The sequence below is a fragment of the Anoplophora glabripennis genome, unplaced genomic scaffold (assembly GCF_000390285.2).
Source record: "Anoplophora glabripennis isolate ALB-LARVAE unplaced genomic scaffold, Agla_2.0 scaffold572, whole genome shotgun sequence".
Lineage (NCBI taxonomy): Eukaryota > Metazoa > Arthropoda > Insecta > Coleoptera > Cerambycidae > Anoplophora > Anoplophora glabripennis.
Window position 1 is genome coordinate 44,787 of NW_019416660.1, and position 13,335 is coordinate 58,121.

A 13,335-nucleotide genomic window follows, 5' to 3' on the forward strand; every position below is an offset into this window, starting at 1 on the left:
ATATTCAGAACTTTGCACAATCTCTTTGAGGTAGGAATTTATTTTCGATCATTGACCTGATTCGCGCATTTCACCAAATGCCCGTCGCGGAAGAAGACATTCCCAAAACGACTGTCACTACACCTTTTGGGTTATTTGAGTTTACACACATGACCTTTGGGTTACGCAAAGCAGCTCAAACTTTTCAACACTTCATTGACGAGGTTTTACGCGACTTGGATTTCTGCTGTGCATACTCTCCAGCGAACGCTCGCCCCGACAACACGTCCTTTTTTTTACAAACTTAGTTTTCAATAAAAATACTTTATTTTTACCGTTGAGAGAGCGTTTTATTTTTGCTGTACAGCGAAAGCAACCCTCAGGATGAAATAGCAAAGATCCTCAATAAAGAGCAAAACTTCAATTTCAGCATTCTATTTTTAAAAAAACTTCAATTTCAGCATTAATTTTAAATGCTAATAGGACGTTTGGTGATGATTTTATAAAAACGGGTTATCGCAAATGTCACCACNGTTTTATTTTTGCTGTACAGCGAAAGCAACCCTCAGGATGAAATAGCAAAGATCCTCAATAAAGAGCAAAACTTCAATTTCAGCATTCTATTTTTAAAAAACCTTCAATTTCAGCATTAATTTTAAATGCTAATAGGACGTTTGGTGATGATTTTATAAAAACGGGTTATCACAAATGTCACCGCGCTAATATGTTTTACTTCAAATAACGCCACCGCTACATTACCGCATATGTATGTGCAGGCCTTATTAATTGTAAATGAAACATCATTGGCAAAGCCAAATATTCATGGTTTCAAGTTTCTGCTCTGCATTTGATGGGAACAGATGAAAAAAGTAGTGGCTGGCAATAGACAACACCTTCAGTGTCATGTTTTTTACAAATTTTTTCTTTAAATAAAACATTAATTTTCACGACAAATCAGCGAAAACTTATTCAACTTCCCATTATAATAGAAAAAAAACTGAATTGACATCCAACATTTCAAAAAAAGAGTTCTTATTTAAATTTCAATTGAAATTACCTAATTGAAAATTCCTGGGCAACATGCCCAAATGTAACGGCCTTCAACCTATCCATAATTTCCATCAGCTCATCCCTGTCTGCATGCGTGTCCCTCATATGAATCGTCATGCATTCTCCCTGATGATGGTAAATCCTGAGACTAGTTGTTTGTGGGGACCATCCCAAAATTGATTTGCATGGAGTGACAAACACGATTTGTCTAGAGAGTTCCTCAATTAAAACGAATGTATCCGAAGAAATACCCAGGAAGCACTCAATTTGTTGGCTCTGTCCGCTATCATCTAATAATACTTGCCATAAAATGGCACCTCTTTGGCATAGGTCCGGTATGAACCGGGGACGGATTTTGTCTTTCTTTTTACTACTAAATATAGCTGTAAATTAATCAAAATCGTTAAATGTAATATCTGGCTAACTTTTCAATTTTAAAATAAAAAAAGGCTACTATAATTTATTAGAGTTTTAGTAAACCTATCCTGTATCCAATTTCTCTTTATTTAATAAAGTGAAAACAAATTTTAAATATTTTAGTTTGCTGCACGATACCAAACAACTATATCTTTTTCTCATAAAAAAGTACAAGAATGTTAATAAAAGTGATAAAAAATTAGAAAAGCAGACCTTTGGGGCATCTGTCTCTGGGTTGCCAAAGTAGGCAAGCACCCAAAAATTATCCAAAACAAAAAATTTATTTTTAACTTTTAACTTCAAGAGCTGACAACTCTACAGAGTGAACCCAAGCAAAAAAAAAGTATATGAATTTTGTGATGTTATTTTTCAATTCCTACTAAAATCCATGAAATTGCCCACCATTTTCTGGATACCTTGTAGAGCGTACATAAATCTTGAGTATGCACACTTTTAACCTGATAATTTTATTGTATGCCCAGCTTTAAACAAATAAGACCATTTTTTTCAAAAAAATTATAAAAAGCATTCTTTAAAATTTTGAAAAACATCAAAATTAATTTATATTATTCTGTTGGATTTACTCTTGCAAAATAACAAAAAAAAAGTCGATTATTGTTAATTTATAATAAAAATTCTGATGTTAGTTCTAAGGCCTAATTCATTTAAAAAATAGTTAATTATACTCGGCGGCCGAAATTATAAAGAGTGACTAATACATAATATAAAAACACTATTACACAATAATATAAAATGATTTCTATACGGTTCAATATTATTTATCTTTGTGCCGCTCTCCATGCACATCGGTAGAATCTATAATCTTGTATAGACTGAGTTACACTGAACGTCGATCTATATTTTATCTCTGTCTTTTGCACTTGGTAGGGAATAGGGAAATGCTTTTTTAGTGGGTGTAAACGGACTTGATTTGCCCGACCTGAGAAACGTCATAGCATAAGCGTAGACGAGGGGTCTAATTCCATGGCTATAATAAATTTATAAATTAAAAAAACACAACTGGGACGTTTTAAAATGCTGTAATAATTAAAATTGATCAAAGTGCCGGTTATAGCAAACCGTAAAAAATATTAGATGTTATGTTTTATTATGTTTTTTCAATATTTTCTATATCTTGTTGCGCAGACACGCCAATGGATTTTCGTTCCCGGCACGCTTCATCCCCCTTACTAGTTCAAGAGCTAGCGATGAATCACTATCTATAATTTTGGCCGTCGAGTATAGTCGAAAAAAATGTTACAAACTGGCGTTAGTTTAATAAATTTTGTTTTTCTGTACACCCATTCTTACAAGTTATGGGCCTAAATTATGTGAAAACCAAATTTTATGATATAAACTAGTGTATCAAAACAAAATAAATAATATAAAAAACACTATAGATAAGTTTATCAATGAAATGTGGAAAATGGTGGAAAGAGTGAAAAAAAGTGAAAAAAATCAGAACTTAAGTAACAGTTTTCTTAAATGTATTCAAGAAAAGAATATGGCAAAAAAACATTTTAAGTAAAATCATCTTTGAGTATATTTATTTTGTGAAAGCTAGAAATAAGAAAATTAAACTTGTAATGTGATACTTCACTTATAAATAATTTCACCACGTTTGATAACTACATAGAATAAACAGACATTTTTTGAAATTACACCATTTCTTGCTATGACCTTAAGCAAAACTTCAAGGTCAAATTTGAGATCACATCCAGATATAAAATTTTCTGCCAAATCCATTCTCAGAGTAAAAAAATGGGAGTCCCATTTAAAATTATGAGTTTGACCTTCACCTAATCTTCAAGGTCACAGTAAAGGTCAAATTCAATGTTAGTAACCGCTTCCCCCAATGAAATCAACGACTTTTATCTAAGTCACTTTTGGATTGGAGGCTTCACTGACGAGATGTATCGATTGAAATCAAGATTTAGGTTTGTCGAATTTTAAACTTTAATGTATTCCACATATGTACGAATGTTTTTTATCATTATTTTTTTTGACAAAACAACATCTGTAGGTATATATTAATTAGTTAATTAAAAAAGAAAAAGGCACTTACAAAACTTCTGTCCTGTGTCCACGGGCGTAGAAGTCGAATAATTCATAACTAAGTCCTTCAAGTACTCCTGCCTGGTCCTTGTGGCCATAGTGACGAACTTCTCAGACCTGTGCGCTGCGTTCTCGGCATTGACAACTTTCGCCAACAAGAACTCCGCGAATACTTTCCCTTTGGGAAACACTGCACCTTCCTTTATCGGAGGTCCGAAAACTTCCACTTCTTTAGACCTGCTCACGGCCACTTTATAATGGGTATTTTCAGTGCACGGATTTATGGCATGTACTACTATAAAAACGTGCTGGAACTGAGATCGTATGCCTTTGGGAGTAAATGGTAGAGAACCAGGTTCTTGGAAGACGATGGTTACTATATCGTTGCCTATGTGTCGCTTTCTCAGAAGCTGCTGTCGGTTGTTTGGAGTAAAGGGAAGCATAGTGGAGACGTGGAACATTATTTCGCAGTCTTGGTACTGTGCGTATATTGAATACAGGCCAGTGGAGTCGGCTATTACAAAATAAAATTATGTTAGAATCAAATTGATTCTACCTCACTCATTATTTCAGACATGATATTGATTGATATTTTAAGCAAAAATTTATTATATGAATGAACACTACACTACACCATAGATAAAAATGACTTAAATTACCATAAGAAATTCACCAATGAACATCATGAATGCGAAATTGAAATTCAACATGTGTATTTAAATAAAAAATATATATAGGGCGTTTCAGAAAGACCTCCCATAAATTCAGGGGGTGATAGTACGACAAAAAATAAGAATTTTTTGTCTTATGAACTATATGTCTATCTCCTCTTGTTTTCGAGATATAGAATGACAAAATATAATTTTTTAAACAGAATTTTTACGAAAATTTCCAAACGGTGCAAAATATTTTTATGAAATTTAATATTCTGGGGTTTTTAAGGATGCCAAATACGCTGGTCTAATTATTTTTTGTATATTTCATAGAGGGCGCTAGTTATGCTACATTCCTATTACATTTTAAGTTCTAATTTTTTTAAGGTTAGGGTTTTTACCATTCGGGCTCCAATTTCTAATGTACAATTTTATTTTCTAAAAATAATGTTATCTTGTTAGAACTTCCATAAAAATGTCAGNCCTTGAAGAAGATACGTCTCATTCACTTTCGGACACCCTACATACTTCCAAGGCAGTCTTTGTTTTAGTATGCAGTCAAAAATCTCTAAATCTTAACTTCACCCATATTAATCATTCGTTTACTACGAACAATGACAAACCGTTGCGTCTACGTTCGAGATAAGGCAATCGCTGATATGTTGAATAAATATCAGGTAAAGTTACACCAATCACCAGCCGGTAAATCCTAATATTATGTTTTAACGTAATCTCCATCTTGCCGTTTTAATAAGTTTCATTGGCAACGTGAAGGACATAAAATTACTGTTCCAGACAAAGTTTCTGGTCACGGGGTTTATAATCATTCATGATCGAAGGTCTTGTTTGTAATTTCATAATACATATAGAGATTGACCGGATAAAACATGCCGGGTGTTCGTATTTAATTTTGTTAATAAAACTGTACCGCCTCAAACGTTGCCTTGGAAATATATTTCATCGGTAGTTTCCTTGGGTTTTAGACCATTTAACCTTAGTACGATTTAGCTTTTTTAAATTTATTTATTTATTTATTTATACTGCATACATACAGACAAAGGGACAGTCCAATTACATGTATACAGTTGAGAAATGTTAGCTAATATAAAAAACAAGTTAAAAATAATGTATAAACAACCAGACACATGCAAAATACAATGTAAAAAGAGAACAAAGAAAGGAAACAAAAAAATGTCAGTTAAAATGTACATAAAACACCCAATCGTATACGTATCATAAGTATGAGAGTAGCTTAGTCCGACTAATATTAAAAATATCAATGTCGTATATTCTTAACAAATTATTCACCGTACACAGACACTGTTCTAGGGGTGAATTAATATTAAATATTTTAAAAAGTCTATATCTAGTTCGCATTCTCATATCGGGTACATTAATATTAATAGACGCCAACAAATCGGGGACAACAATCTTACTATGTAAAATATTATAAGCGAACAAAATTGTCGAACTTTCTTTTCTAAGTTAAGGAGGTTTAGGTACCTGATACGCAATTGATAAACACATTCATAAAAAATTAATATAAGCTTATTAATATGAAGAAAATCTTGGATAAAAAATTATGACTACTTTGGATACCTAAGAGAGGAGATATTAATAAAATAATTTTTCACGATTTAGTATGAAGTCTTATGAGAATGCAGATTTTTTTTGGTCTTTCCACTTAGAATGTGCATCAATTGACAGTTTCCACAGCAACTTGTATAAATAGGAAACCCATATCTAAGGAACCGTATGACAGCTCGTAGAAATCGATTAGGTACTTGTAAGATACATATTTTATAATAATTCTCCTTCAAACTGCTGTCGTTGACTAACTTAACTCCATATTCGTGATAGCGGCAACGCCGCGGTTCTCAACGTAACGTATTATTTAAAATTCGAAGGTGTGACATATGATATATATGTCAAGCTTGGGCATCCAAACAAACAGAATGATCGAACGCGAACGAGCGAACGCCGAGCCGAGCGCGCCAGCCAAGTGCAACATTGCCAAATCTAAAGGCTTACTACTTTAGTCACTAGCGAATCTACAGAAACTCTCATTTGACTTTAGACGTACCCGATAAACCTCCTTAAGCCAATATATATCTTTGCCTATTTTTAATATCCAGATGATAAAACATCTTGATCTTTAAGAACGGTAATTGAAGTCCCGTTTCATCTAACAAAGTACTACAATATTCATATAGATGTCGCTACAGGAAATACGTTTATAGTAAAAATAGTACGATTATTTCATTCTTTCAAATTCCGGCAAAACACATCTAAAAAAAACGAGAAAATGCCAGGTGCACGCACACGTGCACNTAAAAATAGTTTTTTGAATGGTGGTAAATTGATCTAAATCATAAAAAAGATTTATTTGCAATTTTAGCAAAAAAGTAAATGACAATTATTTATAGTTTACCCTACCTCTAAATTATGAACTGTTGTCAGTGACGATTTAGACACGATTGTTTATTTGTAAAAGTAAAATTGACATCTCAAATATTTGTTTGTGTTTTCTCAAAATCTGTAGCACCAAAAAAACTTGAAGTTTTTCTTTGGAACTACTAGTTTCTAATTAAAAATATAAATTCAAATTCATAGTGGCTTATCTCAAAAAAAGAAAAAAATTATTGAAATATCTTTAGCAACGACACAGTTATCCTAAAAATCTGATGTAAAACATTTTTATTTTTTGTCTAATATTGATCTAAATGAGTTTATTTTCATCCAAGGAAGCTATCCTTGAAGAAGATACGTCTCATTCACTTTCGGACACCCTACATACTTCCAAGGCAGTCTTTGTTTTAGTATGCAGTCAAAAATCTCTAAATCTTAACTTCACCCATATTAATCATTCGTTTACTACGAACAATGACAAACCGTTGCGTCTACGTTCGAGATAAGGCAATCGCTGATATGTTGAATAAATATCAGGTAAAGTTACACCAATCACCAGCCGGTAAATCCTAATATTATGTTTTAACGTAATCTCCATCTTGCCGTTTTAATAAGTTTCATTGGCAACGTGAAGGACATAAAATTACTGTTCCAGACAAAGTTTCTGGTCACGGGGTTTATAATCATTCATGATCGAAGGTCTTGTTTGTAATTTCATAATACATATAGAGATTGACCGGATAAAACATGCCGGGTGTTCGTATTTAATTTTGTTAATAAAACTGTACCGCCTCAAACGTTGCCTTGGAAATATATTTCATCGGTAGTTTCCTTGGGTTTTAGACCATTTAACCTTAGTACGATTTAGCTTTTTTAAATTTATTTATTTATTTATTTATACTGCATACATACAGACAAAGGGACAGTCCAATTACATGTATACAGTTGAGAAATGTTAGCTAATATAAAAAACAAGTTAAAAATAATGTATAAACAACCAGACACATGCAAAATACAATGTAAAAAGAGAACAAAGAAAGGAAACAAAAAAATGTCAGTTAAAATGTACATAAAACACCCAATCGTATACGTATCATAAGTATGAGAGTAGCTTAGTCCGACTAATATTAAAAATATCAATGTCGTATATTCTTAACAAATTATTCACCGTACACAGACACTGTTCTAGGGGTGAATTAATATTAAATATTTTAAAAAGTCTATATCTAGTTCGCATTCTCATATCGGGTACATTAATATTAATAGACGCCAACAAATCGGGGACAACAATCTTACTATGTAAAATATTATAAGCGAACAAAATTGTCGAACTTTCTTTTCTAAGTTAAGGAGGTTTAGGTACCTGATACGCAATTGATAAACACATTCATAAAAAATTAATATAAGCTTATTAATATGAAGAAAATCTTGGATAAAAAATTATGACTACTTTGGATACCTAAGAGAGGAGATATTAATAAAATAATTTTTCACGATTTAGTATGAAGTCTTATGAGAATGCAAATTTTTTTTGGTCTTTCCACTTAGAATGTGCATCAATTGACAGTTTCCACAGCAACTTGTCTAAATAGGAAACTGATATCTAAGGAATCGATTAGGTACTTGTAAGATACATAATTTATAATAATTCTCCTTCAAACTGCTGTCGTTGACTAACTTAACTCCATATTCGTGATAGCGGCAACGCCGCGGTTCTCGACGTAACGTATTATTTAAAATTCGAAGGTGTGACATATGATATATATTTCAAGCTTGGACATCCAAACAAACAGAATGATCGACCGTGAGCGAGCGAACGGCGAGCCGAGCGAACGGCAAGCCGAGCGGGCCAGCCAAGTGCAAGGTTGCCAAATCTAAAGGCTTACTACTTTAGTCACTAGCGAATCTACAGAAACTCTCATTTGACTTAGATGTACCCGATAAACCTCCTTAAGCCTATAGGTATATATCTTTGCCTATTTTTAATATCCAGATGATAAGACATCTTGATCTTTAATATGGTGTACCGTACTGGCATCCATAAGAATATTGCCTTGTATTTTGCACATTATAAAGGAAAAATAATTATAAATATTGATTTTTAATATATGTATATTCTAAATTATCCATTAAATTATTTAATATTTTAAGTTCATAGATCATAGATAAAAGTCGATTATTTAGCGCTAATCCCTCAACAATTAGAGATACATAAATATGGAAAGGTTAAATCTATTTGTCAGGCTACTTTTCATTCATAAATATGCAAATTTATGCAAAGCTCCAAGTTATTCTGAACTGACTTCTGATCTGCTACTAAAAATGGATAACTCTAATTTTTTTTTTTTGATTTTTAACCATGGACAAAGTGAAAATTTTCTATGAAAACCCACAAAATTGAAAGGCCACAAAATTATTATTTGAAAATGGTCTGTCCAAATCTGTAAAAGAATTTTCTACGTCAAATAACTTTTTTTAGAAAGTTGAAAGCCCTTTTTTACTTCGATAGCGCTGGTTAGTTTTTACTGTACTAATTTCTTAAATCTATGCCTTCAACTGTTTAGGAAAAATTGTTGCTCCTGTTTTTTTTTTGTGCTTAACTCAGTTTTGGTTTTCAACCATTGCTAGGTTCAAAATATGAGCAGAAAATGTTTTCATGTTTCCGTTACATATCAATTTCTGGAATTGCACCTATATACTCAAACTATTTTAAAGACATGTATGTCAAAATGACAATTAATAAAATACTCAATAATAATAATACTCAACTTACTTTTATTATCCAATCCTGCTTTGTACTTATCGAAACCACTTAGCCTGACTTTCTTCCCTATCGTCTCCAAAAACTCAATAAAAGCCGGCCCAGCTTCCTCATTATTGTACATCTCCTCCTCCGAGTTTTGTCCTGCCTTGCAGTACATAATACCCACCTTGTAATGGTTTGTCAATCCCTGTTCGTCCAACTTGAGAATCTGGTCAATCGCCTGCTGATTATGAACGCCAAGCCTTAGACAGCTTAGTTGGATTTCAGGAGCTACATATTCGAGAACTTCTTTGGTATTGAGGGTTTTGGGGTTGCTGGATGCCTTGATGTTGGGAATAGCGTCCTCTAAGACAGCGCCCCGTAAGGTTTGCAATTCAGAGGTTCGAATTACTAATCTGTAAAGATGGTATAGATAAAATTATAGGACTAAACAAACAGGCCATAGCCAGGACCGAATGTCAATAAAGGCTTTAAGAGCAAACATTTATACAGGGTGTATGTCAAACACATCGACAACTTAAGACAAGAGATTCCTCGAATCAAAATATGTAAGTCAATGTAGATTAACTTACCTTTAAATATAAAAAAAAAACATATTTGTTTATACAGGGTGTTACAAAATTCGCGGACACGAATTGTGGGATCATATTAAGCTAGATAGGGTGATAAAAAAATGTCTTTATGATTTTTCAATCAGTCCAGTATTTTTCAAGATATAGCAGTATCAAATATCCAAAAATAATAAAAATATACATATTTATAAATTTCAATTTTCAATCATTAGATAAACAATTACGACAAACGAGTTACAACAATTGTTCAAAATTTCCACCGTCTGCTGTTAAACATACTTCAGCACATTGTGCTACTGCTCTAATGGAGTTGGTGTATCACCTCTGGTGTTATTTGCTGAATTGATTGAAATAGGTGGTTCTGCAATTCATTCAAATTTGCCACTGTACACTGTTCTGTACACCAACGTTTTTAAGAAGCCCCAAAATAAAAAATCACATTGCGTTAGGTCTGGACAACGAGGTGGCCAAGCAAATGGATCGCCTCTGCCAAGCCAACCGCACTGCTTCACCTGCACGATTATTTGAAGCTCCGAGAGCCATCAGCATATCATACTATTCACGATTTGAATAATTGTGGCCTATTATTTTGCAGTTTGTATTGACAGGTACTTTTACTGTACTCTAACGATGTCAAAGTATTGATAAATGCTTTTTGAATTGTCATTAATTGTTATAGAGCTGTCAGTTTCAAACAATACAACAAATAACGCCAGAGATAGTAGGTACGCAACTCCATTCGAGCTGTAGCACAATGTGCTGAAGCATGTTTAGCAGCAGGTGGTGGAAATTTTGAACAATTCGTTTGTCATAATTGTTTATCAAATGATTAAAAATTGAAATTTTTTATTATTTTTGGATATTTAAAACTGCCGTATCTCGAAAAATATCGGTCCGATTCTTTTTGTTCATTTTTTTTGTCTTGCGAAATTTTAATATTTTCTGTGAATTTGATGTGTTTCTACATTTGAAGGAACAATTCTATATGTCAAAAATAAGAAAAAGAGTTGACATGAACATAAAATACTTCCCAATGGTACTACTGCTGTTTAAATATTGTCCCCCAAGATATGGATATTTTCAGAACAGCCATGGCACTATCAAAAAACATTTCAGGAAGTCCATTTTTATAAATATTTTTCTTATTTTTATGTATAGAATTGATTCTTCAAATATAACAATCAAATTGTCAAACAATTACATTTAAAGTCAAATTACCACATTGGAAGAGCCTAAATAATCATTTTATCTCGTGTTGACTTATTTTTTCTTACGACTAAATTCAGAATATTGTAGATTTTCACTTTGGTTATTCCATTGAAACATAATAAGTAAAAAAATCAATTAAGTACGATATTTATTAGGTACATTTTATGTAAAATTTCATCCAAGGAAACAACTCTATTAAAAGACATTTTTGTAGTATCCAATAACATTTCTGTGAAGTTTAGATTTATGTTAAGAAGTTTTTTATTTATTTATTTTTTACATTTACAATATTTTTTAATTTGAACCCAAACTTATATAAGTTAATGAAGCATCCTGTAGATATGTAAATTGCGCAATTTTTTTAATCATTATAAAATTTTCTTGCAACACTACTTACTCAAAACTTTTTCATTTGTTAACAACATAATTTATTATTATTTAAAAGTCAAAATGTAACATGAATTATCTATTTCTTGTCTCCGTGAAAAAACATGCATGGCCTATTTAATTGTATCATAAAGCAGTTGATTACAAAAAAAAATGTGTAACTATCATATGAATCATCATATCACGCATCATATGAAATTAAATTTTCATCAAATTTTAAAAATCGAAAAATATGTCTATAGTGTGTTCTGTTAAATATAAATATTATAAATAAATATCTGAAAGCTAAAAGTTGTAGAAATATAATGATACAGGAATAAATGCAAAAAGCTGAATAAAAGTTCTCTTTAAAAAAAATTTAAAATTTTCACAAATAAAAGAGTGTAATATAATACGACAAAAAAAATTACAAAAAATGAAAAATGTCCTAAATTACAAATGAATCAATATTCAATCAATATATGCGGTCTCGTTGTCTCTAACTTTTGTTGAAAAACAAGACCAAAACGTTATAACTTCGGTCTTTACATTTTGTCTATTTCCTCGAGAAATATGAGAAATATATCAAAATTGTTCCACTCGATACATACCTTAGAAATATCGTATTATAGTATAGGCTAACAATTTCATCAATCTTCAAAACAACATTAACTACTGATATACAAGGTTAAAATAATGAAAGCCAAATATGCCTTCATCTTCTAGCTGAAAATTTTAATAGCCTATTAGTGAGAAAAAGGGTTAAATTGTTATTCTTATGGCAGTAATTTTCTTATTCTGCAAACTCAAACTCTTAAATAATTATATTTTTTTCATAACAGATTTAATATAGGTAATAACAAACCCTATTTGCTTTTATTTAACTTGCCTTGTTAGTATGGGTCAAATCTTGCAACTGAATTTTAAAACAGTTATCCCCAACCGATTGAGCTGAAATTTTGCAAACACGTTTAGTTTGGATGGCAATGCATGGTTAGCTAATTGAGGTTATTCTAAATCCGATATGACGGACTCCCAAAGATGGCGAACCAGTTATTTTTTATGCGCCCCCATGAAAATAAAATGACGTCAATAAAAGATTGTAAATTTTATTTTTTTATACATGAACTTATTTATTACTTTGGAATAAAAATAGATTTATACAGCTTTCTGCTGACCTCTCTATTCCCAGTTCAAGTCAAGTGCCTTGCCCTCTGGCAGAACTAAATTGTACTTAAAGGAATGAGATAAAATGTAAACACATCCTAGAGCTTTATGCAAGATTGTAATATTCTCTTTATTTAAGGGTACCTAATCTTGGAGAAATTGCAAATTGTCCAAGAAAAAGTAGCAATGCTGTAATTACTACATTTTTTAGTGTACCTGGATGCAAATCTAACGGTGTTAGGCGTTTAGCTATTTAACGAAACATTTAAGACCTCCGTCCTTTCTTTTACATTTTGAGATGAAAAATAATATATGTAATAAAAATATATAGGTAATTTAATAAAAAAAACGAAACAAATATATTTTCCAGTTTTAAAAAGACACCTTAATTTACGTTAACGACGTTCAGTGCTGATTATAAGCTAGTGTTTTCCACCGGTGATGAACGCCAATGTCTTAAAAACCGTAGCTTTAGAGTCTATATCTTCTATTATCCACAAATAGCTAAAACAATAGGCCCATTCAGTAGAATTTTTTGCATATTACAAAAGTTTACCTTTTGTTAGTATGCCAAAAAGCAATTTTTTGTTTCAACGAGAAATGTGTTAAATAAATTAATGAAAACAGAGCGCGGAAAAACGTTGAGCAACCATTGTCTGACGTCATAATACCGGTACGGGCGACTGGCAGAACA

The 13,335-nt window shown here is 31.9% G+C and overlaps 1 protein-coding gene across 3 annotated transcripts in view; it reads right to left on the reverse strand.

The window, feature by feature from the left end:
- LOC108913214 (signal-induced proliferation-associated 1-like protein 1) overlaps positions 1–13,335 on the reverse strand; it is a 157,881-nt gene that overhangs the window by 15,057 nt on the left and 129,489 nt on the right. For all 3 annotated transcript variants that reach the window (XM_023455180.1, XM_023455179.1, XM_023455181.1), the window contains 3 exons: positions 9,337–9,722; positions 3,512–4,015; positions 1,037–1,412 (listed from right to left, as the gene is read on the reverse strand). In XM_023455180.1, the coding sequence (XP_023310948.1) occupies positions 1,037–1,412; positions 3,512–4,015; positions 9,337–9,722 (1,266 nt within the window). The remainder of the gene's footprint in view (positions 1–1,036; positions 1,413–3,511; positions 4,016–9,336; positions 9,723–13,335) is intronic.